This window comes from Coturnix japonica, chromosome 27, assembly GCF_001577835.2.
Source record: "Coturnix japonica isolate 7356 chromosome 27, Coturnix japonica 2.1, whole genome shotgun sequence".
In the NCBI taxonomy this organism is placed as follows: domain Eukaryota; kingdom Metazoa; phylum Chordata; class Aves; order Galliformes; family Phasianidae; genus Coturnix; species Coturnix japonica.
Window position 1 is genome coordinate 2,130,601 of NC_029542.1, and position 27,913 is coordinate 2,158,513.

The 27,913-nt window shown below is 55.2% G+C and overlaps 1 protein-coding gene across 1 annotated transcript; it reads left to right on the top strand.

Moving 5' to 3' along the window:
* The first annotated feature begins 728 nt into the window (after nt 1–728).
* KCNH6 (potassium voltage-gated channel subfamily H member 6) lies at nt 729–27,905 on the top strand. The gene is given in 15 exon segments (XM_015885970.2): nt 729–970; nt 972–987; nt 3,411–3,641; nt 9,877–10,032; nt 15,634–15,845; nt 19,327–19,755; nt 20,453–20,852; nt 21,091–21,290; nt 22,878–23,130; nt 23,602–23,795; nt 24,003–24,102; nt 24,343–24,630; nt 25,028–25,208; nt 26,007–26,205; nt 26,557–27,905. Coding segments are annotated over 15 exon segments (3,207 nt in total). The 5' UTR covers nt 729–910; the 3' UTR covers nt 26,845–27,905.
* Nucleotides 27,906–27,913: the final 8 nt, after the last annotated feature.

Genomic DNA, 27,913 nt, shown 5'->3' on the forward strand with positions numbered 1-27,913 from the left:
TAACACCCCAAGGATCACCTCTATCAGCTCCATTACCACTAGCACACAAGGGCCACATCTCCATCACCTCCATTACTTTAAGAGCCCCACCTCCAGCACCTCCAACACCTCCATCACTTCCAACATCTCAAGGACCCTACCTCCATCACCCTAGCACACAAGAACCCCATCTCCATCATCTCTATTACCCTAAGGACCCCACTTCTGCCACCTCCAGCACTCCAAGAACCCCACTTCCAACATACCCAGCACCCCGATGTCCCAGCATCCCCAAGACTTCGTCTCAATCACCTACATCACATGATGGATCCCACTTCCATCACCCCAAGGACCCCACCTCCAACATCCCCAGCACCCACCTGCTCCCCCCGCCCCAACACTCCACCCCGGAGCCCCCCACGCTGCGGGACCGACGCCAGGAAGTGCCAGGAGGTTCAGGGGGTACCAAGCGATACCGAGGGAAGCGTGGGGAGCACCGAGGGGTTCCGAGGAGCGTAGGAAGAAGCCCCCCATCCTCCAGCTGTTGCTGTGTGAACCACCCCGGGCCGGGACAGCGGTGACTAAGCACTTTGGGGATTTCTCCTCTCATTATTTTATTCTCTTATTTCCCCCTTTTTCAAGCGGAGCCTCCTCCTTTATCCTCCCCCCCCCCCCCCCTTTCGCCCTCTCTCCCCTCCACCCCTCCTCCCCTCATCCTCATCCTCCCCGGCCGCCCCCGCCCGGGGCCGGGCTGGCAGTGCGGGCGGAGGGGTTCCCCCTTCCGGCCGCCGGGAGCGCGGAGCCCCGGGCCGTGAGCTCCAGAGCTCGGCCAGCCCCGGGGTGAGGCGGAGCGGGGCCGTGCCGTGCCGGGCCGTGCGGTGCCGGGCCGCCCCCGAGGGGAGTTCCGCCGATATCGGAGCGCGTCGGGGAGATGCCGGTGCGTCGGGGCCATGTGGCCCCCTCAGAACACTACCTGGATACCATCATCCGCGAAATTTGAAGGGCAAAGTGAGTAGCGGACCCCCCTCCCGGCCCCCCTCTCCCCCCGCAACCCGGTGCCGCTCGCCCCCCCCCCCCCCCTCCGGTCCCCAAACTTCGGACGGGTGTCCCCGGGAGAATGAAGGCTCCTCTGTTGACCTCCCCGGAGAAGGGGGGTGTGGAATTGGGGGGGGGGGGAGGGGGCAACAGCCACGCACTGTCCCCGCGGTATTTATAGACAGAGCGGAGCGAGGGGACGAGCGGTCCCGGTCTGCGGGATTGGGGGCACAGCGGGGAGCGCAGGTTGGGGGGGGTCCTGGCGGCGGTACGGAGGGGGCTCCCCCCGGTACAGCGCCAGCCCGGATGGCTGCTGTTTGCCTTCAACTCTGCGCTGCTCCTCGGCGGCCGTCCCTGGTGAGACGTTGCCATTTGCTGTTGCTCAGAGTAATCCCTTTATATGAATTTTTGGGGGCTGGTTTGCGTGTGAAGCAGAGCAAAGAGTTCGTGAGCATCGGGGAGCGCTGGGGGTTGCTTGTCGGGGGGGGGGGGGGGGGGGGGGGCTGCGCTCACCCTGCCCAATGGGGCTTGTTTGTCCCTATGCAGCTGAGAACAAGTTAGCGGGGTCCCCACGCGGCCCCCCTCCATTCTGCAGTGGGGTTTTGGGGTTGCACACCCCCAGCACCCCGACACTCAGCACTTTGTCCCTGCTGTCCCAGTTTGCCGCCTGGGCAGGCGGGGATCTGCGCTGCTGCTCTGGCAGTGAGTGACGTGACCCCGAGGAAGGGAAGCGAGAAAAACTGTGCCTGGTTCCTATCAGTCCCTGCCGGGGAGAGGCGGCTGCGGGGCAGCAGGGGCACACAATGAGCTGTGCCAGCAGGGAAGCGGCCAGGCCACTCCAAAATACGCCCCCGTGCTGCCCTGCTGGTGGAACAGGTGTTGGGGGCACCCAGCTGAGCCCCCATCACATCACCATCCCTGCCCATGGGGGCAGTTCCCCTGGGTCCAACAGTGCTGGGAGCTGCAGAGCACGGTGCACCCCTCCCAGCCATGCACAATTGCATGGGTAAACCCACAGATGTGGTCGGTGCAGAAAGCAAATCTGGGGCTGAAATCCCCACTAGAAGAGCTGGTTGTCTCATTGCTCATCCCCACACCAGCCTTGGGCACATCCCCTGTGCCATAAATCCTGTCCTGCGCCATCATAACCCAAACACAGCCCATAGGGGGAGATGCTTGTGACCTAAAAGTGGGGTTTGGCATCCCTGCCCCACCCTCACATTGGGATTTGGGACAACCCGGGACTGTTTGCAGTGAAAATGCCCATACCAACACATAGCTGTTATGTGTTGGGGGAGGGGGGGAATGCCAGGGATGGGAGCCCCCACTAAGGGGAGCTGTCATGCTGGTAGCCCCACTGCTCCAGGGACCCCAAGTTGACATTAAGGAGAGCCCTGATGTGCCAGGGGGCCCCCATTCCCCATCCTGCATCCATTTCTCCATGTTGGAGCAAAGCTGGTTCTCAGCACAGGGCTCTGGAGCACAGATGCCATTCCTGGGTAATCCAGGAGATTAATTGGGGTCTGGGCTGTGAGGCAGCCTCCAAAGGGACCCTCTGAGCTGAGCTGCTGCCGGCTCTAGCCCAGGAGAGTGCCAAAGGCTGGGGGGGTGCTCAGCCCTTCATATCAGCATCCACAGCCCCTCCTCTGCTGCATCCCAGTGCAACCTGTCCTGGTGCTCATCCTGATCATAAAGAACACTAATAATAATAATAATTAAGTAGAAAAAGAAAAAGAATCTCAGATCAGGATCTCCTGTAGGAAAAAGGCTCTCTGTGAGACCCCATAGCATGACACAAGTCTGGCTCCAGCCCAGCAATGAGAAAACGCCGCTCCCTGCCTCAGTGTCCCCCTTTCCTCCACCTGAGCCCCAGACTTCTGCAGCACATGGGCCATGCAGCTCAGCAGGGTCTGGGTTTCAGCTTCAGCCCGAAGGCACAATTATCCCATAAAACATTTGGAGAATCATTAGTGTGGCAGGTTTCAGCCTGGCTTCCCGCAGAAGCCGAGCTCACGCCTCCTCTCACCTCTTGCCTGACTTGAGTCAGAACTGAGCAGGGTGGGAAGAGCCTGAGATGTCTCAGGTCCCTGATGAGCTCTTGAGTTGAGATGGGCTCCGTTGCTCTTCTTCATGCCCGGCAGAGGTGGGTTTCCCATGCATTAGACAGCAGTGAGTCCTTATGTACAAGCAAAGGGAGGAGATTTGAGGCTGTGCAGTTTGGCATTTTAACAAGGACCCTCCTCTGAGGGCTGATGATCCTCCCACACCTCCCACTGGGGAGCCCAGCACCAGCCCTGGGGTACCACACAACAGATGGGCACCAGAAGTCCCACCCACTTATCAGGTACCCCTGTGTGCCCCCCACCTCAGCCCCACACTCTCCCTTGTCCCCGCAGACCGCAAGTTCCTGATCGCCAACGCTCAGATGGAGAACTGCGCCATCATCTACTGCAACGACGGCTTCTGTGAGATGTTTGGTTACTCACGTGTCGAGGTGATGCAGCGGCCCTGCACCTGTGACTTCCTCACTGGCCCTGACACCACCAAGAGCTCCATAGCGCAGCTGACACAGGCGCTGCTGGGATCCGAGGAGTGCAAGCTGGAGATCCTCTACTACCGCAAAGACAGTAAGGGATGATGCTGGTGCATGTGGGGTGAAGCGGAGGTGGGAGATGGGGTGGGTGGTCACCCATCTCAGCTGGAAAATGAAGTGTAGAATGGTTTGGGTTGGAAGGGACCTTAAATAAAGCCCCTTCCCATGCACAGGTACAGCTCCCGCTGGAGGAGCTTGCCCAAGGTCCCACCCAACCTGGCACTGAAGGAATAGGGCATCCACAGTTCTCTTCTGTTGGTTGTCTGAGTTTGGGGAAGGGGTTCTGCTGGCACCAGGGCACTGGGATTGCACCCAGGACTTTGCCCCCCAGGGGTGGGAGCAGGGTGACTCCCAGCAGGATGGATCTATCTGTGCCATGATTTGGGTGCTGAGACCTTAAGCAAGAGAAAGAGCCAATTTGGAAATGGGGTTGTAAGCCTTTAGTGATGATTGAGAGTGATGGGAGAGCTCACAACATCCCTGTGCCATGAATGAGGATCCCATGGGATGCCATGGAGGATCTGTGGATGTGATCCCCCAGTCTGTGTTCTGTGATGGGGTGAGATTGTCAGCTCCAGCCCAGAGCCATCCACAGACGGGCATCGAGCAGGATGTGGCTGTGCGTGCACAGATGGAATTACACTAAGATGAAAATGAAGCTTTGATGGAAAATACTAGTGATTAGTTCTAATACTGCAGCAAGTTAAATAAATATTTAGTGCTTGACGTTGCCAAACAGCAGCAGCCAAGGCTGGCAGGGAAGGGGGATTCAGGAGATCAGCTGCTCGTTCGAGGTAAAAAATGTGAAGTATTTCCCTTTTCTTCAACCTGTGGCACTTCTGCATCACTTCAGATTGCGTTGCTGGAGGTAGGCTTGGGAAAGGGGCTGCACCTTGCTGCTGTCAGCTCTGAGCACAGGGGATGGAGGAGAAAGCACAGGGAAGGGAACACACAGCAGGGTCCAGGCTGCTGGCCCACACCCTGTCTCTGGGCAGGGATCCTGCTGTCCTGGCCCAAATGCCAGCCCCTATCTCCTGGTGGGGCTGCAGGCTGAAGAGGACTGGCTGGAACCCAGCATGGCTGGGAAGGCATGAGGGGGAGAGGGCACACGCTGTCCCCTGTTGCTCCCTGCATCCAATGTGCAGCTGTGATGAGGACAGGACCTGCAGCTCTGGGCAAGAAAGCAGCCCCAGCAGATGCAAGCAGTATCCCCTTTCCACCAGCACCCAATAAGTGGGGGTGATCCTGGCCCTGTGGCTTCAGGGCAGCTTCCCAAAGGATTTGGGAGCGCGTTGCATCCATCCCCCACTGGCAGCACAATCCAGCTCCGTCCTCCCCTGCTCAGAGTGCTCCGACGTGGGATGCTCACCGCTCTGCTGCTCTTCCCTAAGGCCATAGGAAACGCTCAGAGCTGCTTTCTTTTCTTTCTCTCTCTCTCTGTGTTGTTTTGCTTTTTATTAAGAAAAATATAAAATAAAAGGGGGTAAAAAGAAAAAAAGAAAAAAAAAACCCACACACAACAAAGCACAGAAGAAAACCCTTCGTGGCTATTTTTAAAACCCCACCAGCAATATGCTTTCCAATTGTCTCCCCCCAGCACTCAGCCTGCGCCCGCTCAACCCATTATAAATGGGTCTTATCGGCAAAGAAAAGGCCTTCACATTACAGGGAGCTGCTGCTTAATTAGACCGCGGAGGCTCCGAACCGCCCGTCCTCCTTTTCAGCACGGCGGCACCAATCTCCAGGCTCGACCTGCTGTTTATTACTGCGGTACTCCGGGCTCTGCAGCTCGTGTGGTTGTTTCCTGGCTTTTGTGATTGCCAGAGATGATGTTATCCCCCAAAGCTGCCTGCCACAGCTCCCCCCACCTCCCCCAGCAGCGCTAGGGAGGGATGGATGGAGGGGATGGGGGGCCCACAAGGGGATGGAGTGCATGGAGGGGGTCAGGGTGCCCATGCACAGATAGGTTCCCATAGGGGGTGTTGCTTTGGGGTGTGCCAGTGCATCCCTGGGGACAACAGCACTGCCCACTCTGCTCCAGGACACCCACGCTGCCATTAACGTGCTGCTAATTATGAAAGGTGGGATGGAGGCATTAAGTGCTGGTAGGGGAAGGCAAGACCCTCCCCACCACAGCAGACCCAAAAGAGCTGTGGGAAGAGAGCAGAGCCCAGCAGCAGACTATGAAGCTTTAACCAGCAACAGCAGCTTGGCCCCAAGTTCATTTCCATTCAGGATGCTGCCCAGGGGTGCCCAAACCAAAGGGGTCAGGATCAGCCCCACAGATTGCTGCCCCAGGTCAGGTCCCCACCATGGCTGGGGTTAATCTGGCACTGAGGGATCAGGGAGGGGTGTGGGAGCCCCCAGGGTTCCCCTTACAGGGCTGGTGGCCACAAGTGCTGGGCACAGTGACATGACACAGCCGGAGAGGCAGCATCTGGCACCAAACACTGCACTATTAATCTGTGTGGATGCTTATGAATATGGAAGGGGAGACGTGGGGACAAGACAGCTGCTGGGACAGCCACCTGCTAACAGCCCTGCCAGCCCTGTCCCTGTCCCCATGGTCACTGTGGCCAGAGCCCAGGGCTCATCCCCTCAAGCACCATTTGTGGCAGTCCCTGTAGGTTTAGGGGTTGGGAACAGACAGTGGAGTCCCTGCCAGGATTTCCCTGGGGACACAGTGTGAGCTCCCTGTGTGGCTGGTGCCAGGCAGACATAGCTATGGGGTGTCACTATAGGTGTTGTGTCCCCGTGGCATGGATCAAAGGGGACCTCCCTCTTGGGGCAGCACAACAAACTGCAGCCCTATACATTTGCTTCTACCAAAATGTGTGGGGTTTTGGCCACGCCAGGGCTGCTTGCTTTGTGTTTCTTTAAGGGTCGCTCTCAACAGGGCTGAGCTGTGACCTCAGTAAGGGGACAGCCACCATAACCCAGCTCCATATGGGGATGTATAAACATCCCCAACCCCGATGACAAATACTGCTGCCCTGGAGAGCTGGCCACGTCCCTCTTTGGCACAGCTCCTCCAGCTCTGCTTGGGGACAGCACAGTCAGGGTTCAGAGCTGGAAGGGACACAAATTCCACCTCTGCAGCTCACTGGAGCAGATGTCCCATGAGCAGAGAGATGGACCCAGAGCATCCCCACCACCCTCAGGGATGTGCCACTCTTTGAGTTTCCTAAAGCTAATTTAACCCTAATTTATCCCTGCACATCCCAGGTGCTGGGATGGCTTCATCCCTATCCCATCCCCACCCCCTTCTCCATCCCCATCCCCTTCCCTATCTCCATCCCCATCCCATCCCCATCCCCTTCCCTATCTCCATCTCGTTCCCCATCTCCATCCCCATCCCCTCCACGCCCTTCCCACCCCTCTCCTCTGCTCCGTTATATAATGCCACTATAGATTTAGCCACTCTGCCATGAGACCCTGCAGATTAAATCTGCTGGCCGGGGGAGGGAGGGACTCAGAGCTCCTAGGGCAGATTAATAGCTCTCTTTTTTAATATTTATAACAATACTGTTTTGTGTCCAGCTCTCGGAAACCCCCATGTCCCGTTGATTAGTTTAATACCAATGATACAGACAAATGCATTAACCACTGGTGGCTGCAGAGGATAAGTGGGCTGGTAAGGGAGGGCTCCCCCAATGACATTTTTAATGTTATTAAGTGCTTTTATCAAGGTCAGGAGACAGCAGGGGTTGGGAAGCACAAAGCCTCCAACCCTGAAGCTTTGGATGCTTGGGTGATGTTTGGTAAAGGGAGGTTCAATCCCAGCACAGGGGTTTGGGGATTGAGCCCATAGAAATCCATCAGGACTTAGAGGTTGAGGTGCTCCAAAGCAGCATCCTCATTGACAGACAGTGGGTAAATCCTTGTTTTCCAGCACAGCCACTGCTGAGAGTTCAAGTAACACTTTAAAGGAGGATCACGAGAACCTGTGCTGGAGAAGGGAAAATAAATTCCAGAGGAGAACCAAAGGCCAGCATTCATTGTCCCAGCCCAGCAGGAGCCCTTGGTCCTGTTCCCATCCCACTCATGGAGCAGGGCAAGGCACAGAAAGGTTGTGAATGCCCCCAGGACTCCTTCAGGAGATCATTTGGCAGCTAGATAAAATTAGACGGATGGAGACAGATTAGCCGAACAGCTGAAGGGAAGAGACAGGCAGATGGATGGGGACAGGCGATCGAGGAACAGGGACGGCAGCTTGGGGCCAAGGGCTCAGCCCACCCACACCAGGCACTGCAACAGGGCTGGGGTGTGGGATGAGTGGTACCCCATATCCCCAGTGCCCAAAGACCCCAAATCTGTGAGGATTTGGTTCTATCTCAGGGAACACATTGTGCTGTCCTCTCCATCCCCAACACCCTATCCTCCCATTGCCTCCATCCCTTGCCCAGGTCCCAGCCAGGCACCGAGCTCCTAGGATGGATCCCAACCTGGCTGGGGTGATTCCCCCAGTGCCAGCATCAGTTTGTGGGATCACACCAAGCTCCAGCTGTCTTCCAGCCCCAACCCCAGCCCCAGCCATGGCCCAGCTGCTCTTCATGTCCCCAGTTTTCAGCTGTTCCATGTCAGCCTGGGGTTAACCCTTCCCATGCCAGCCATGGCTCAGGGTCTGTCTCATCCCAGCTAAATGGAGGAGCTCAGCAGAGAAAAGGGAAGCAGTGAAGGGATGCAGTGGGGCAGATCATATGAGCCCGGAGCAGGATCAGGATGGCCTTGCTGGGGAAAGCAAAGAATTGATGGCTGCCAGGTTTCTGATCCTTGGGACGTTGGTGATGCTTCAATATCAACTGCAGGGGAAGAAAAAACAACACTTACGTTGTAACACAGCAAAGGAGAAAGCACCGCACAGCCAACCTGCTGCAAGCAGAGCTGCAGCACCCAGGGTTGGCAATGCATCCTCCTGCCAAGCCTTGCCACTGCTGTAGCACCATACAGGACACCTGGGCACTGCTCTGGTGCCCATTCACCTTTCAGACCCCATACAAATACCCACAAAAGGAGGGGACAAGGGCTGGCTCCTCTCCATCCTCGTTAGACATGGTGTCCCTCCAAAATGACCCCCTGCTCCTCCCCACCTCCTGCCTTTAAGTGGATTTCCCCCTCCGCGTGGTGAACAACGATGAAATGAAGGAAGGGAGGAAAAATCCCAGCTGCGGGGCCCTTTAAACGGATTGCACCGTATCCATTTCTTTCCCCTTCTTGTGTGTGTGTGTGTGTGTGTGTGTGTGCTGCTGACGTCAGGGCAGATTTGGAAGTTGCCCGATGCCGGCCATCTGCTCCTGATTACGGGAGGCCCTGAGCTCTTTAAAATTACACTCAGCAAGGACCCATGCACGGCCATGTATCCCCATGCTGCTGGCCCTGCTAATCCCCCAGCCCCGTTAATCACCGCGGGTGGAGGAAAGAGAGGGGTGTTTTTGCAGGGGTTGATGCAATGGTTCAAATCACCCCAAATGCTGTTGGCAGGGTAAGGGTGTGATGCTGGCACTGGGTGGTGCTGGGGCTCTGTGATACCCCACTGTCCTGGTGCTTCTGGAAGGTTTTGGGGATGGATTTTCAGGGGGATTTGGCCATGGGGATGTGGTCAGTGCCAACACAACAGGAGGCAGCTGAAGGAAGGGCTCTGTATTGATTGCATTCTGGGGAGCGGCTGTTGAAGGATTTTCCATTGGAATTAAGCTTGCAAGAGTGGGAGAACCCCTCTACACCTTCCTATTGCTGCCTGGGGAAGGGGCTATGGGGGTTTTGGGGTCCCCCTGCTGCTTGCTGGCACCTGGCTGCAGCTCATCCTGCACAGCCCCGTGCCCTGAGGGTGCCCTGGGGTCCTCCTGCAGCCCCCTCCTCACAGGGCCCTGTGCCCATCCCTGTGCCCCAGTTTCCCCATGGTGCCACCCATTGCCCACAGACAAGAGGCAGCCAAACTCAGCCCCCCAAACTGCTTGCTGATTGCAGGGCAATTAGCAGCGACTTGATTACAGTGTTTAATGAGGTTGAACAGGTACCTGGAAACTTTTGGAATTCTTAATTACCAACTCTGTAATTGCTAGTCTAAAGTACATTAATATAAATGACTGTCTGGGATATAAAAAATAAGAGGCAGAATGCAACCCGTGGGAGTGGGGCTGCAGCAGGAGATGGAGCTTTGCACACCCTCCGCTGCCTGCACTGGGCGCACCCAATGGGAGTTGAACCCATTCAAAAAGAAGCTTTATGGGCAACTGTGCCCCAACCTGAGCTCCTTCTCTCCATGACAGCCTCGTGTTTCCGATGCCTGGTGGACGTGGTGCCAGTGAAGAACGAAGACGGAGTCGTCATCATGTTCATCCTCAACTTTGAGGACCTGGCCCAGCTCATCGCCAAGAGCTCCGGCCGCAGCCTGCACCACCGCCTGTCGCAGACATGGCGTGCAGGTGGGTGCCACTGGGGCAATGGGGACAATGGGGACAAGAAGGACATGAACATTGGGGACACTGGGTAGGAGGCTGACATCCTCAGAGGGCTGCGTTTCTGCACAGCCACAGCTCTATGGGATCAGGGAAGTGAAGCTTTCATGCCCCACATCCAACCCTGGGCACAGTTTTAAGCCTTTGCCTCTGCCAGCCTTTTGCTGTTTGATGCTGGGTGGTTATGGAGCCCTCCTGTGGGTGCTGGGGCTGGGGCAGAAGATGCTGCCATAGGAGAGGAGCCTAATGTGGAGGAGATGGGATGGCTGGGGGGTATTTGGTGACACCCAGAGTGGGGCTGTGCTGTGGGGATGTCATTGCACGAGGATGGTTGTGCTGGGATGTCTCAGCTCCTCTCCAACCCAGGTTCCTCTGGGGCTTTGTGGGACTGTTGGGGACAGTGGAAAACCCAATCCCTGTTTTGGGGAAGCAAAGAGAGAGCAGTGGTGACTCTGCAGGGAATGTGGGTACCAAAGGATGCAGATGTTGGAGCTGACCATGGGAAGGAGGGATGTAGCACCCAAATACCCTCCTGCTGTACATTCCACTGTGCCGACCATCTATGTTTTAAGCAGGCAAATAATCTTACCCCTATATCCATGCAAACACAGTACAGGGTGCAGGTTGCTGCTGGGAGGCTTGGGAACATAGAGGGGCAGGGTAAAGCAGCCAAATGGGGTGGCACAGCAGCACCACCACAGAAGGGCCACCGGGGACTAAATGGGGACTGTTGCATTGGGGCTGTGATGTGTTTTGTTGTATTCACTTGGTGCATGTGCACAGCCCGGTGCCATGAAGGCGTCTGCGTGTGCAGCAGTGGGTGCAGTGCAGATGCTGTGTGCGGGTTTGGGTTTGGTGCATCCTCAGCACGTGGGACTTACAGAGCGACGTGTTGTGTGCGTATGGATATCCCGTGTGGGCATTGCTCTGTGAAGGGATGAGGTTTATGTTTTTTGGTGCATTGCTCCCATGCATGAACTGCTGAGGACATCCTTACCACCGGCACTGGGGTTGCTTTGCAGCCCCTCAGCTTTCATATGCTCTCGACATATGATACAGTCGCGTCCCATCGAACATACCCTGAGGTGTATGTTTGGTTGCAGAAGGTGCCTGAATAGCAATGGCAGCAAATGATTCCCTGTGCATCCCCGCGGAGCTGTGCTTGGAAAGGCCGGTGCCAGCCCGGAGCGCTCTCTTGCATGGGTTTTCTGATGCTGAACTGCTCAGCAGTGTATTGAGATAAGTGAGGGGAGGCCATCAACAGTCAGCTCCACAATATGCTGCTTTTTCCCAGAAGATGATGCTTTTCTGGAGCTCTTGTTGCACCCCACATCCCGTCCCTGTGCCACCAAGAACATTGCAGCTGATGGAGCAGTGAGACGTAGGGAAGCCAGCCAGAGGCTCTCCAAATGGTTCATTTAGGCTGCTGAATTGTTCATGTAGGGTGAAGCCATGCTGGCCCAAGCCTTGGGATCAGCCCAGTTCCTGGCTCTGCTGCTGGGCTTCACCTGGGAAGGCTTTGGTCAGCTCACAAGCACGTTGCTGCTGCTCATAGTCCCCTCCACAGCCCAGCGCAGAAGAGGTTGAGCGGTTTTGTTCAGGGCATCACACAGTTGGGGACATCGGGTCCCTCTCTGGGCACTCCAATTCCACCCCCTTCCAACTCCTCTCCTCCTTTTGCTGCTCCCTGCAGCCCCCACCCCAGCTCCAAGGTTTGGTGTGGTGATGCTCTACTCCCCAAGGAACACTTTGGTCCTGCACCAAATCACTAGCGCAATGTTTTCTAACACTTTGTTTCAGTTTGATGTTTCCCCCCCCCCCTCGCCCAAGTCCCACCGAGGAGATTTAGAGGCTCGATTTCCTCCAGGTCCAAATCCCCTAAGCAGCTTTAACCAGCTTAGAGATGCTCTGCACCTTTCCTATTGTGCACTCATGGTGGCAGGGGTCCCTACAGCCCAGCCCTGCATTCTGCTGGCTCAGAGCACTCAGCGCTGTGGGAAAAGCAAGCATCTCCCACAGCCACCCCAAATCCTCCACCACCCATCCGCCTGCCACCATCCCAACCCGCCCCACTTCAGCCGTCCATGAAGCTAGGTTACATGTGTGTCTCTTGTGTTTTGTCTGTGTTTTTCTTTTTAACAAGGTGAAGGTAGGAGGTTGAAGTTTAGTCTCCCGTCCCTCCGGCGACTCAAAGCCCAGCGGAATTCTCTGCCCACCAGTGAGTTTGATGGAGTAGCCATTGACTATGGAAAGGTAACCGCAGCCTTTGTCTGATCTCAGCCTCAGGCTAGGTCCCAGCTCTTCCTCACTCTCCCCACCCCGCTCCTCCTCTGCTGCTGTGGCTCTTGGGCCGTACCCGGCGGTGGGGGTCCGGCACTGGGCAGCACCAGCCCCGGTGGCACTGCTTCGGTGGCATGGGATGCAGGAGATGTGCCGAGCTGGCTGGCACCGCTGCCGGAGCTGGGAGGAAGGGCTGGCTCCACAGTGTTGGGATGGTGCAGATCAGGGGACGTATCCCCTCCTTGGAGCTGTTGGAGATGCTGTGGTGTGAGCAGGGAGCACGGCTGGCAGAGCTCGCAGGGAAAATCCTCAAAATGGCACATTTCCCAGCATCTTCCTGGATGGAAGCAGCCTGTGCAGCTTTGGCTTCTCAGCCCTCCAGCAAAAGGAGGTGATGCTGTCATTGCTGACATGATGAGATTGGTAAATATCGATGGAGTCTCTTTAGAGATTGCTTTCTCCGGGTCTTCTTGGTTGTCAGAAGTGCTTGAGGAACCTCTGGGCAGAGGTGTGGTGTTTTCTGAAAGCACGGGGCTTGTGGCAGGAAGCTTTTGCTCTGCTGAGGCATCCCCAGGTATAAGGCTGTTGCTGTGCCAGGTGTATCCTGCATCCAGCTGCTTCCCCACATTACAGCTTGGTTAAGGTGAAAGGTGCTGGTGTGCTTATGGCGGGTTGAAGGCATCTGTAGCTTTGGCAGATGCTCTGGGTGTGTTGATCCTACACCCTCACTGGGCTACCCCCGTGTCGAAGCTGCACTGCTGCATTTCAGGTGTACATGCATGGAAGATGCTCTGCTTCAGTGGAGCCTGTTCCAAGTGGGATCAGGGACAGCCGGTCCCTCCGGGCACCACTTCCTAAGTAAAACCTTCACTATGGCAACTGGGGATGGTGGGAAATGCTGCAGTCAGCCCTGGGCATGCACACAAAGTCCCAGTCCCTCCTGTGGGTGATGCTGGTTTGGGTGTAAACCTCCCAGCTCCCCATGTTTCTGCCCTGGAAGGTGGTGGCACTGTGCACCCACTCAGAAGTTGTTAAAGGCTGTAAGCTCCTGAGATTTCTGGGCAAACCATTCTGTGATTCTATGGAAAAAAACATGTTTGGCAATGGCCAAGGGGTGCAGTAGGAGCATGGTTTGGTGACAGGACTTGGTAGGTGAGGTTGGCGGTTGGACTTTGATAATCTTGAAGGTCTTTTCCAACCCGAGTGCTTCTATGATTTGCTGTGATTCCATCTCCGGTGCTTCCTGGTGCAGAGCACATCATTTCCCACAGGCAGCAGGACCCCAGGCACCCACACTCTGTGGTGACCTGAGCTCTGGACAGGGAAAAGCAGAAGGTGAAATCCCAGAGGTAGAATTTAGGATCACTTAGGAAATGAGCAGCAAACCCATCCCTAAGGCATCCCCTTCTCTTCTTGCTCTGGCTTCTCCCCAGCTGTGCAGCTACGCCTTGCAGCCTCCCCAGGGCCACCGGAGCTGCCATGTCCCCGAGGGCTCGGTTACCCCCGCCGCAAAGCAGCCTCGGTTCTGATCCAAGCTGGAGCTGAACTGGGGAACCGCAGCACGTCCCAGCCCCTGCCCTCCTCTTACCTCCCCAGCTCCCTCCTTCCCCCAGCACGCAAGGACTCCTTCTAATAAAACGCTTTCTCCCGGCTGTCTTAAAGCCTGGTGGTGACTCCCTGATTTTGAGGGACTTGAAGACATCGCCCAAGGAGAACTGTGTGCAGTCAGAGACCGAATCCCTCCTGGAAAAGGAGAGGAGGCCGAGCCTGGAGGCTGATCCCACCCTACAACACCCGATCCCGAAACAAGAGCCTCCCTCGTTGGGCCCTCGAGGGTCATACTCTGCGTGGGGTTTCATTCGGTCTCGCCCCGGGGGCAGCTTCCACAGCCTCCGCAGGGTCTCCTCCTTGGACAACTTTGAGGCTGCGAGGTCTGAGTTCCAGAGAAAATTCAGGGAAAGGAGGGCAAACTCAGGTAGGGGAAAAACCCCGGAGTTTTCGGTCCTACTGTGATGGGGAGCGATGGCCCCAGGGGCCACCAGCACATCTTTGGGGGGGAGGTCTCTTACCCTGCACTGTTTTTTCCTCTTCAAAATGGAGATAAATTGGGGTTTTCCACCTCGAATCCAGTGCTCTCAATGTGCTTCCCCATGTAGGCAGATTCTGATTGTTGGGTAGAGCCACTCGTGGTGTTGTGCGTGCATTGCGAGGCTGCGTGAGATCGTGTGTGGCCATCCTAAATGAAGGCATCTCAGTGCCGTCCTCTTGTTCTTGTAGTAATGATATACATAAGGTAGAGGTCAATCAAGAGAAGCCTTAATAAGTGGGGATGGAGAGGGATCAGTGTGTGGTGTTTGGCTGGAGAAAATAGGGTGGGGGGGTTGCGATCCTCCAATAGACCCAAGTTACAGACTTTTGGGGAGGGACAAAATGTAAAGGGAGGGAAGGGTCTGAGTGGAAGGGAGAAGGGTGGCACATTGGGCACCTTCCCAATGTCTTCAGACACCTCCTGCCCATTGCATCTCTTGGGTCAATGTCAGTACAAGGGGTAGAAAACTGAAAAAATAACCCAGCCCTGCCCATAGGAGATAGAGGGGGTGAGACACGCTTGTTATGGTACTTGGGGATGCTTCTGAGCACCCAAGTGTGGGCATGTGCCCATTACACATCATCAAAAGCCAGACCACAGGCTGGTGGTGATACAGGGAGGAAAGTTGGATGGAATGCAGCCTTGTACCGAGCTCCAGTGCAGCTCTTCTTTGGGCAAGATTTCTGGAGCCTGAGGGTGTGCATATATCTTGGTGGGGACACATCTTGGTGGGAACAACCTCCTGGTTCCATTGTGTGGCCAAGAACCCAGGCACAGCTCATGAACTGTGCTGGTCATGCTTGAGTATGCACGAGAAGACCCACCTCCCACTTCAACTGTTTTTGCTCATCCTTCCCTGGTGGGTCACACTGGGACCACTTCCTAACCCACCACATTCTTCAGAGGTAGCAAAGCTCATCAGGTGCCTCTGTATTTGGGCATCTGCTCTGAGCCCCTTGAAGGAGGTTTAATGGTGAGAAAATGGGTGATGTGTCTGAAAGCAGCCCCCTCTTGGGTGTCTTGGGTTGGACATCCTATATCAGAAACCACCCTGAAGAATTATGGCCTGGCTGGTACCATCTGATTGAACCTTATGATCGTCCTGCACCATAAATTAGGTGCAGAAATAGGGATAGGGCTCTGCAGGTCATCTCCTGCTCTCTCCTCCCTCCTCAACACACCTCTCCATCCTATTTCAGAGGCTTCCCACGTGAAACCCAACCCTCCAAACTCCACCTCAGACTCGGACCTCATGAAGTACCGCACCATCAGCCAGATCCCCCAGTTCACACTCAACTTTGTGGAGTTCAACCTGGAGAAGCACCGCTCAGGCTCCACCACAGAGATTGAGATCATTGCACCCCACAAAGTGACAGAGCGCACACAGAACGTCACCGAGAAGGTCACACAGGTACGTGGTGGTGAGATGCCACCAAGGCAGCAGTGCTGGTACTGCCAGCAGGATGAAATTACAGCCACTCATGAAGGTTTTAGAGGAGAGGGTGGTTAGGAAATGCCACCATCCCAGTGTTTAATTTTTGCCCCTTCCTCCAAATGGTTGTAATATTTTTTTCCCAAATCGGTATTAATGGGTAATTTGTGGATGGGGGGACATGGTTATGAACTGCTGGTGGGGTGATAGTAGCTATAAAGGGGATACATACACATAGCTTAGGTGCCCCCAGGGTCCCACAGTGGGGATCCCAACCTGGGAGAGCAAGTGGCCAAGCCAAGGGCCACCCGATCCCCTGGGAGACAGCAGGTGGCACTGTACTGTCACCCAACTGGACACACGTGGCTCTGCACTGTCACCAACACGTGTGGCACTGAGCTGTCACTGCAGGGGGATTCAGGCGGCACTGCTCTGCCCCATGGGGACTAAGCTTCCTGGTGACCCTGGCAAAGCAGTGAGGACCAACCCTGATTATCACCTACCACGGTGCCCATGACCTGGGAGCAGAGAAAGGACATTGCCCACAGCCACTTCCCCTCCTTCTAAGCATAGGAAAGGAAATGTTTTTTAAACTGCTGTTTAAAATAATGACTTTGATGCAGCTTGAGGATTTAAAGTCCAAGGGAGATGCCAGGCCAGGATGTGAGCAACGAAAGGGGCATAACAGTGTATGTGCAAGGTGTTACTGCATCCCACAGTTCTGGTTGGGAGCTCCTACCAGTGGAGAAACTGAGGCACGGGAGAGCCATGATATACAAGGTATATTTAGGAGCACCTCCTGTCATTGCTAGGTGCAGCTGAGGGCAAATTTAATGAAAATGCAGCCATCTGAGCCCAGAAAAACCTCTAGGTTTGGCATCTACCTCCATCAGAGCCAGGTGCTCTGCAGGACTTTCATCCCAGGAGCTCTGCATCTCGGCTGCAGCAAACCATTCTACCCTCCGTGCATGGACAGGCTCTCCCCAAATAGCATGGGACAATTTTTAGGCTTGCTCCCTCCCAGTTTGACCCCTTCAGCCCCAAACCTTTTGATCTCAAGGATCAGTACAAAATCTCACAGCAGGACAGCAAGTGGCCTCCATGTCCCCACCCTGGGGGACACCCACACACCAGGCAGTGCTGGGATGATACTGGCACGGCAGCACCGGCTGCTGCTCGATGCAGGGTCATTAGCTGGCAGCAGGGTGACGGGATCAGAGCTGACGGGTTGTGGCTGCAGGCGGGCACAAGGTCCTGTGGTGCAGCCATGCAGCACCCAGAAAGGTCAATCGTCCCTTCACCCATCTTCAAACGGGAGATGGGATAGGATTGGATAGAATGGGATGGGATGGGATGGGATGGGATGGGATGGGATGGGATGGGATGGGATGGGGTGGGATGGGATGGATCTCTCTTCCCCACTGCATCTCCTCATGGCCCCAAGTGGGGGGGTTCCTCCTGCCCATCCTCACCCCAGTGTCCCCTGTGCCTCCCACAAAGCCACAGCTCCATCTTCCTGGCCACTAAATAATTCACAGCGAGGCAGAGACAGCAGCAAGACGCGGCGTCTAAAAATACTGGCTGGCGGCAAGGAGAGGCAGACAGTGGCTGATCTGGGCACAGCAAGGGGGAGGAAGGGCTGGCATGTACTCCTTCAGCACTGTGTTCCCCTTCCCATTCCCATCATGGGGCAAAGAGAAGAGGAAGAGGGCTTGGCAGTTGTGCCCTGAGCCCCACCGAGTAGCAGCAGTGAGCTGGGTCAGCCACGGTGATCGGGGCCCCCTCCTCCATTACTCACAGCCCACACTCTCTTCTCCCTCTTCCTTCTCCTCCCTCTCGTGGCCACCTTGCTCACCCAGCACCCCACACCATGAGCCTGCAGCTGCAATAAGTGCAGGGGAACAGGGACAAGGGAAGAGGCAGCTGTCTGAGTCCCAATGGGGGACACCTGGTGCTGCCACCCACTGAGTCCCCAAAGCACCGAGAGGCATCACCTGCAGCCTGCTGGGACAATGCTGCAAGCACTCCCTACCTCTGGGTTGCCTTAGATGCTCTTTTAGGGGTTGTTTCTTTTCTCTTATCTGCCTCAAATATTTGTGGTTGTAGTTGTTTTTGGTTTTTTTACTGATTCTTGCTTGGAAAACAGTGAGGCTTGACCCACTCCTGCTCCAGCTTCAGGATCAGGGTGCCAGCAGCAGGATGCACACCAAGCACAGTGAGCACAAATATTCCAGATGCTCACACTTGAGACTTGCCCCCAGACAGGCAGGATGGCAGATTCAGCTCCAAGGGTGGGAGCACTGCTGCAATTCCCAGACACAAGGTATAGAAGCCCCATCTCACATCCACAGGATACGCCTCCGTTTGGGGGCCATGCATTTAGCAGCATCACTTTGTCCCTGCCAGAACAGCTTCCCAGCCCCACGCGGCGATTAATTCCCTGCCACAACGATTGCATTTCAGTCACTTTTTCCTATCCCTCCCTCTCCGTCCGCCAGCGACGTCGGCAGCTACCGCAGCCCCATTGGCGCTCTCATCCCCACGGGGGCATTGATTGGGTTTGATTAATCCACGCTGGGCTCCCAAATGCCCTTTGCAGCCGCATGCCTCCCACCCGCCCGGCTGAGCGCGTGCGTGCCTACGCAGGTGATGCCGCGGCCCCGGTCCTGCGCCAGCCGTGCCGGTCGCTGCTTGGGCGCATGGGGCTGGGGACCCCCATGGGGGACAGCAGGGCTTCACGGAGAGTCAGCTGCCACCTGGGGCGACGGGCAAGCCGCAGGAAGGTAGGAGTGGGGTTTCTTCCCAGGGGTTGTGGGATAGAGAGGCTGCTCATGGTGGGATGATTCATTGGGTTCCAGTGATGGGTAGTCCTTGAAGACTTGAAGGAGCTAGGTGTTGGTGCAGGAGAAGTCAAGCCCTTCTTCTGGAGGTGTTGCCATAGTTGTGGCAGTGCTCATCATCATGGCCTCAGGGCACATGGGGCTCCTGGTGGGTTGTGAGACATGCATAGGTCCTTCTTCCTCCTCACACCCATTTTTCTTGGGGCTCCATGTAGAGATGCCTTTCCATCCACCTCCATTGGTGACACAGGTGGCTGGCACCATGGGAACACCCAGGGGCATGGAGTGGCAGGGAGGACCTGGTTCCAAATAATCCTCTTTATGCCACCATCTCTCAGCATCCAAAGCAGAAAGCCCCAGCCCTCACAGTTCTCAGCACCTTGCCTTGTGTTCCCACAGTGGCTGGGAGAGGTGGTCCTGGATAGGGGGAGCTGGAACATGTGGGGACTCACCTGTGCTGCGGCCTCCTGGATAGAAACAGATGAGGGCAACTGAAGTGGTTGTAGAAAACTCATTGTATGCTCTATGCTGCCCCACTGGCACATGGGAGCCCCTCGTGTGTCTCCTAGCCTTGTCCAAGCTCTGCTCTCCACATCCTTCTCATTCCCATCTCCTGGCAGGTGCTTTCTTTGGGGGCTGATGTCCTCCCCGAGTACAAGCTCCAGGCACCACGCATCCACCGATGGACCATCCTGCACTACAGTCCCTTTAAGGCCGTGTGGGATTGGCTCATCCTTCTGCTGGTCATCTACACGGCCGTCTTCACCCCCTACTCAGCCGCCTTCCTGCTCAATGAGGAGCAGGTGGAGGAGAAGCACTGGAACTGCAGCTACTCCTGTGACCCACTCAACATCATCGACCTCATCGTGGACATCATGTTCATCGTGGACATTGTCATCAACTTCCGCACCACCTACGTCAACATCAATGAGGAGGTGGTGAGCCACCCCGCCAAGATCGCCATCCACTACTTCAAGGGCTGGTTCCTCATCGACATGGTGGCCGCCATTCCCTTTGACCTGCTCATCTTCCGCTCCGGCTCTGATGAGGTCAGGAGAGGACTCAAGAAGGGATGGGGAGAGGGATTTATGGGGGAGAGAGAGGGGAATATGCGTGGGTTAATGCAAGCAGTTGATGACTACCTACGAAAGGAGGGATGGTTGGTCATAGGAGTGGGCAAGAAAGTTATTATAGTTTTTTATTAAGCAGGTAGGATCTGGATTCTTGTTTCCAAAGGCTCAGATAGCCATATGGATCTTACTATGTGTGTTAAGATAGATAGTGCCCAACTGGACTCACTCCCCTTATAGAGGAGACAGCCTGGGGCTGACCCAACACAGAAGGATGGGAGCTCATTGTAGGGACTGACCTACACTGTCAGCAAGGATGGATTTTGTGTTATGTTTCCAGCCAGACTCAAAATGTAGGCAATGGAATGGGCCTGTTGTTACTGTGGTATTTGGAGGTTCCACCTCATCTCAGAGCCTGTGGGATGGGGTGAAACTTTTTGGAGCAATGCAAGGTGAGGACTTGTCAGGAAACATGGGATTGGCTTTGCCTCCTCCCATTTGTTCACCTGTAGTCCCAGGGCCCATTTCCTTTACAGTCAGCGGAGGGAAACTGCTCACTATGTGACATGATACATCTGGCCTATTTCAGGTGTCACCCCTGGGACAAGGTGATGCATGTTCTAGAAGTGCTTTTTATCCCAAACTGGTCCCTGAGGTTTCTCTCCTCTCCCTGCAGACCACCACCCTCATTGGTCTCCTGAAGACTGCCCGGCTGTTACGCCTGGTCCGTGTGGCCCGCAAGCTGGACCGCTATTCTGAATATGGAGCAGCTGTGCTCTTCCTGCTCATGTGCACCTTTGCCCTCATTGCCCACTGGCTGGCATGTATCTGGTACGCCATCGGCAACGTGGAGCGGCCCTACATGGAGCACAAGATAGGCTGGCTGGACAACCTGGGTGACCAGATCGGCAAGCGCTACAATGACAGCGACCTCTCCTCCGGGCCATCCATTAAGGATAAATACGTCACTGCCCTCTACTTCACCTTCAGCAGCCTCACCAGTGTGGGTTTTGGCAACGTCTCACCCAACACCAACTCGGAGAAGATCTTCTCCATCTGTGTCATGCTTATCGGCTGTGAGTGCCCGGCTCTGGAGGTTGGAGGGGCAGCTGTGGGACACCAGGCTGTCACACGTGGGGATTTAGGAGTAGATCTCCCTCCATCTGTGCCTCTTCTGCACAGACAAATAGATGAGGAGATAGATAGAAATACAGGTTTTGGAAACTTGCTGGTTCCAAACTTGCTGTTTGTAGGTCCGCGGTGGCTGGAAATGCATCTCCCCACATCCCTCTGAATCCTTTTTTCTTGTTGTAGCTCTGATGTATGCCAGCATCTTTGGCAACGTGTCTGCCATCATCCAGCGCCTCTACTCGGGCACGGCACGCTACCACACACAGATGCTGCGGGTGAAGGAGTTCATCCGCTTCCATCAGATCCCAAACCCGCTGCGCCAGCGCCTGGAGGAGTATTTCCAGCATGCCTGGTCCTACACCAACGGCATCGACATGAACGCGGTGAGTGTCATGCAAGGAGGCCCCACATTTGTGCAGAACCTTGTGCTAAAGTTACAGAGTCCACCTTTGAGTCCACCCAAATGTGTCCGCCCTTTTGACCAGGATGGAGAGGACGAAATATGGGAGGTTGAAGAGAGTCTATCAGCCTGTTCTCCCCTATTTTCTCCTTTTCTCCCTCTCCCCCCAATCTCTCCATCCCTCCAGCTGTTTCTTGGGACCATGAGAGTATTTCTTGGCTGCAGAGCAGTGTTGGTGCCAGCGAGGAGCTCAGAGCCCTGTCAGTTCCAAGCACTTTCGGGACAGTGTCTGCTGGTGCCGCAGAGCCACGGAGCCGGGATCGATCCAGCTCCTCTCCACGCTGCCGGTTGCTAAGCAAAGTGCATCCCGCTCTCAGCATCAGGGAAAGGAGGGCATTTAAATAAACCTCGATCCATTTTAATTAGAGCCTGGAGAGGCAGCTGTTCGTTAGCAAAGAGGGGATCAATGGGGGAGCAGCACTGGAGAGGCACAGTGGCTCTGAGCCTAGTGGGGAGGGTTGGACAGAGATGGGGCACCACCAAGGGGTTTGGAGCCCAGAATGGCAATGGGGAAACAGGGCTGAGCTCATGGCCTTGGTGTCCCAGGCACAAATGTGCTGCCTTGGTGGAGAGAGGGGTGAGCACAAGATTTGTGTGAATTCAGCCCCTGCTGCCTCAATAAACTGGGCAGCACTGGGGATATTTCTGCTGGAAGAGCTTGGGGCCACCCTATGTCCATAGAGGAGACACCCCTGGGCTGGACACCAGTGGCAAAAACCAGAAGCAAAGCCACGGCACTCTGCCAAGCACAGGTTCTGGCTCAGTGCAAACCCAGGTCACAAATCCCCTGTGCTGAGCTAAGCCTGCAGCTTGGACGTGCAGCCGCTCACACCAGTTCCTGCTGGATGCTGCTAAGACACAACACAGCCTGATCAATCATGCCACATCCCAATCGATGCATTCGCCCCCAAGTTCCCAGCAGGGAAATGAAGGGGGCTGTGCAGCACTGCCAGTGTATGCAATTGTGATGGAACTGAGAGCAAGCTGTACTCACCAGCCCCTGCCAGGCTGTCCCATGATGTGAATTTTACCTTGATCTCACCTTCAGGTTCAGCATTTGTTCAAGGAGAGGTGTTTGCCTTGGGTATATTTAGCTGTTGCTGCGCACAACTGGCCTGTGCTGCTTCTTGGCATTCAGGCAGGTGTTGTTTAATTAGGACAGCACCTCGTTACCGATTTGCACTCTCATTCAGCTGAGATTAGTGGGTGGAAAGATGAAAGGGGATATGCCACCAGTGGGTATAAATAGACTGATCTGGTTATCATTATTATTTATTGCTCAGGAGTGCTGTCATCCCTGGTCACATGTGGTGACAAGCCAGGTACAGGCAAGCAGGAATCCACCATGGGAAGATCAGCTTTTGGATTCAGCTTCTTGGGCTTTGGGCTCCCTATTTGGCTGCAACACGCTGTCCCACATGCCACCCATGCTGCCTGTGCCTCGAGGTAGCCAGAACTGTGGCATCCTGGGGACAGTGATGTGACCACATCCCTCCCTTGCTCTCCACAGGTGCTGAAGGGCTTCCCTGACTGCCTGCAGGCAGACATCTGCCTCCACCTCAACCGCACACTGCTGCAGAACTGCAAGGCTTTCCGAGGAGCCAGCAAAGGCTGCCTGCGTGCCCTGGCCATGAAGTTCAAGACGACCCATGCACCACCTGGAGACACCCTGGTGCACTACGGGGATGTCCTCACTACCCTCTACTTCATCTCCCGGGGCTCCATTGAGATCCTCAAGGAGGACATTGTGGTTGCCATCTTAGGTGGAAAAGTCCTTCCTTCTGGGAGGGCAAGGGGTGAAGGGTGATGGATGAAGGGCAGTGGGAAATGGACACAGAGTGCTAGACAAAGGGTGGTGAACAGTGGACGGAGGGAGGCAGGTGAAGGGGGATGGACTTCTTCAAGTCCTGGAGAAATTAAGGTTGTTTGTTCTTGATCATCTCACTGGACACCATAGCAGTGGACATGGGATGGAGGATTCTCTTTAAATGTTGGGGAAAGATCCCAAAGGACTGAAGATAGTAGGGCATGGCTCAGCAGTCCCCAGTGACCACTGATTACCCATTGCTCTGCTCAGTCTCCCCATCAGCAATTGCTTTCATGGTAAAATCCCCCACACCACCATCAGGGTTTATGGGCATCCAATTGCCCATGAGCCCCCATGTAAAGGCTCCTGGTCCAGTGGAGTTGGTATGGGCCCCCTCCTATCCCTAACAAGCTGTCCCTTTGTGCAGGCAAGAACGACATCTTTGGGGAGCCCATCAGCCTCTATGCCCGTCCAGGGAAGTCGAATGCTGATGTGAGGGCCTTGACCTACTGCGACTTGCACAAGATACAACGGGAGGATCTGCTGGAGGTCTTGGACATGTACCCGGCCTTCTCTGACAACTTCTGGAGCAACTTAGAGATCACCTTCAACCTGCGAGATGTGAGTGTTGCCAGCATTGTCCCAGGGGTGGATGCAGTCAGTGCTTTACATTTGGCAAGTGGGAGAGCTGAAGTGAAGATGCCAACATGTGCTCCTCACTCCATTTGGTGATGAATTGATTGACAGCCACATTTCCCAGCCCAGTCCATGAGTTTATAGATTCCCATGGGCATCCTTGCCTTGCTGACCAGCTCCTTTGTCCCTCAGGCAGATAGTGTTCCCCGCACACCGCTCAGTGAGGAGTATGACTGCACCTACCGGCGTGTGCGCCGACGCAAGCACTCCCTTTGTCAGCCCAACAAGCCCGGTGAGTCCTCTCCCGCTTGCCCCACCTCCTCACCATCCCACACCATTCCCAGCACCGTGCCAGCTCTGCAAACCAAAGCATCAGCAGAGTTAGGGAGCGGGATTAGCATTCGATCACTGCTCTGACAGGCACCCCAAAGCAGAGCCTCTGTCCTTGGGATGCTCCAGTACCTTTTAGGGAATGTGGATTGATTTTATCATGTGTTCTGTTCCCCAATTAACCTGTTGTGCTGCCCCACAGACCCAGACACGGGCACCTCTGATGCAGAGCAGTATCACACCTACTCAGAGCTCACCAACCCGCAGGATCCGCTGAGTAAGGACCAGTGGGATGACGTGGGCAGCAGCACCACCCCCTGTTCCCAGACCAGTGATGATGAGGCCAAGCCTGGCAGCCCCACAAAAGCTGAGCCCTTCCCCCTGTCCAAAAAGGATGACTTTGCCCTGCCAGAACTCAGCCTCGTCACCGCCAGCGCCAGTGGCACAGAGGGCAGCAAGCAGGCAGCAGAGAGCAGCCAGTCCTATGCAGGTACTAACATCTGCAGTTGGGAGGATGGGGCTGAGGGATGCTTGGGCATGGTGGCCTCAGCTTGGGAAGAGCTAAACAACTCACAGATTTGAAGGGAATCATGCTCCTAGCCAATGGTCTTTGCTGCCTTTTGTCCACAACAGTGTTTGCTCTGTGCCTCCAATGTCCTGGGGGTTTCGCCTCATTCCTGGGGACCTCTTTGGATTTGCCCCAGAGGACTCGTAGGTGTGTTGGGTACCAGTGTGATGCACTGCCCATGAGCACTTTGGGTGCTAGGGTGATGGACTCTCTCGTGGATGTCAGGGTGGTGGCTTTCCATGAGCATATTGGGTGATGGACCTTGGAGCATCAACAGCATGGGGGCTACAAGGTGCTGAGGGGTCTCCTCTTCTTCCAGCCACCCCCATGGACATCCCCAGTATGTTCACTTTCTGGGAGGATCAAAGGCCAAACCATCACCCAGAGCCTCTGCAGCATGTCTCCTTGGTGCACAGCTCACGGGACATCCCCCTGCACAGCGACTACAGACCAGGGCAGATCGAGTCCAGGCTGGAGCTCCTGCAGGCCCAGCTCAGCAGGTAGGCAGGTCCCTGGGGTGGAGGGTTGAGGAGAACCCAGGGGGGGCTCTGGGTCATCACCTTCTGCTCTGCAGGGGTGGCTGCATCAGGTTCTGCAGCAACTTCTCAAACTGCACGTCTCACTGCAGTCGTCCATCTCATCTCTGCTGTCCTACCAGCCCTGGCATCTGCTGTTCTTTTTGAATAAAAAGGAAAAGCCTGCACCAGAGACACAGGTTTAAAGGCCCCAGGCAGCACCTACACAAATACTCCCATCCACGGTGCTGCAGATGTTAAACTCATTTCACTATCGTACCCATGTGTGTATTTTGGTGTCTCACCAAGCTGCCAGCCCCAGATCTCCCACCTACTCAGTGCTGCCAGGGCTATTACCTTCAATGAGAGCCAAGCCCACTTCTGCCAGAGCTGCTCATTTCCCCCAAGGTTAGGACAAGGCAGAAGGAAGACACTTATTCATTTTTACATTTTCTTCTATTACAGAGTTCAGAAAGGCTGGCACCAGCCCATCTTGCTCCCATCTGTCAGCACAGACAGCTGGCCTGAAGAACTGGTCCGGGTTAAAACTAACTATTGTATTTTCCCCACCTCCAGAGTAGTTTTAACTTTACTCAGTTCCCTGCTCTGGATCTCGGTTTGACAATGCAAAAAATGAGGCAGGGAAAGGCCGAGTGTGGCAGGAGAGAGGCAGCACCAGGCAAACCAGCATCATCCCCAGGCAGCCAAGTCAACACCTCTTCCTACCCAGGGTCTGGCTCTTGCAGGATGCACTGTGCTAACACCAAGCTGCTCTGTCCCCAGGCTGGAGTCCAGGATGTCATCAGACATTAATATAATCCTCCAGCTCCTGCAGCGCCAGCTGTCCCAAGTGCCACCCGCATACAGCCCCATTTCACCATCCTCTCACAACCTGGCCATGTATGGCATCGTCCCACGGAGCCTGGAGCCGCTCACCCCCTGTGCACCTCTGGAGGATGAGCAGCAGATGGCCCCAGGGCAGGTAAGGACATTCCTCATGGCTTAGCACCTTCTGGGCTTCCTTTTGCCTCCAGCTGAGGGCCAGTGGTCCTCTCCAGCCTCCTTGTGTGTAAAGCACAGCTAAGTTCCTTTGGGTCCAGGCAGATCCCAGTGGTCTCAAAGCAGGAGGTCTGCCTGGAGATGCTTCTGCCCAGTGCATCACTGATTTGTGGGCACAGGTTACCCAGTCAGTAAGGAGAGGGATGGATTCCTCTGCTCTGAGGCTTTCCAAGCAAAAAAATAACATGTGGGGGACCGATGGGGTGAGAAGAGTGCTTGCCTACTTTGTTTTGCTTTTGTCATAACCCACCTGTGGTTCCTCTTTTCCTATCAGAGCCCAAGCTACACGGAGGTAGAAAAGTTCCACTTGAAATCCAGGGACTCCTTGTCGAGTGGGCTGCACCTCACTGTGGCATCTGATGAAACCATGACGGTCTATTCTGAGCAGGAGCATCACTCCCCACCTCTCCTGAACCCAGAGCCTCCCCACCAAAGGGCACCAAACACCCAGGGACTCTTGCGGGGCTCACGTTTCCCTTCCCTCCCTGAGCACTTGGAGGCATCTTCCGAGCACCAGGACATTCAGAGACACCTCTCCGACCCAGTTCTTCCTGGAAGTTAGAGACATGGGGGCTGCAAAGCAAGTCAAGAGGAACCTCAACTGTGAGCTCGGTCAGTTGATGTTGATTTTGACTGCAGGGGTAAGACAGTGGACAATGCCATTGGCTCAGGGGTCTAATTTGTAACTGTCTTCTGCCACCATGAAAGGAAGCATAGCGTGGCTGGTTTCCAAGATCAACATTTTCCAGCGGTTCCCATAGAGTAGATTTAATTTGCACATTCTAGTGAACCCAGAGCAGTTCTTTCTTATGGCCACCAACAGGCTGGCTAGGCCAAACAGCACCCATCACCTCTTCCTTGCCGAGGCTTCCTCTCGAGAACAGCACAAGCCCAGTGAGCCACAGCATCCAGAGGGGAGCAATTGCACAGCTTCCAGCTGCAAGGCCATTTTGCTGTCAGCTCTTTGGAGCAGGGACCATTGTGTTGGTACTGGGCCTTGCCCAGTAGAGTCCGTGGGCACTATGAAAGAGTATTCACTGGAGGAGGAGGAGAGCTCCACAGTGCAGTACTGGGGAGAGCTGCAGGTGGGAAGCCCAGGACAAGGACAGATGCTCTCCCTGTCCTACCTGATGGCCACCGAGACACTAAGGGCCAACAACCCCTTCCACTTCAGCACGCTTCAGCACGAGTCCTAGGGCACTGACTTCTCCAGCAAGGCCAACTGCACCTTGCAAACCCCAACACACATCCCACAAATCCCTATATGAACCTGACTGGTCATCGACCTGGACATAAAGCACAAAACACAAAAGCACAATCCCGAAAAGCTGCAAAGTCCTAGTCACTTCAAGTCCAGTCCTTTCTCCCAGCTTCTCTCTTTTGATAAAGGTTTGATAGATGCTTCCTCCTCCTCAGCCCTTTTCCTGGCAGAATCCCGCAGCATCCCATAGGAGAAGCCCACTTAGCACTGCTGCCTTGCCATTCGGTTAGATGCTGTGACCGTCCTAGGCCGCCTGCTCAAGTAACATATTGAGCTCCCTTTGAGAGTAGTAAAACTGTGAGCATCTCTTTCTCTGGAGTTTTAGTGTACACTTTGCTAATAAAGATGTTTTTGGCACCTGATGTGAGTT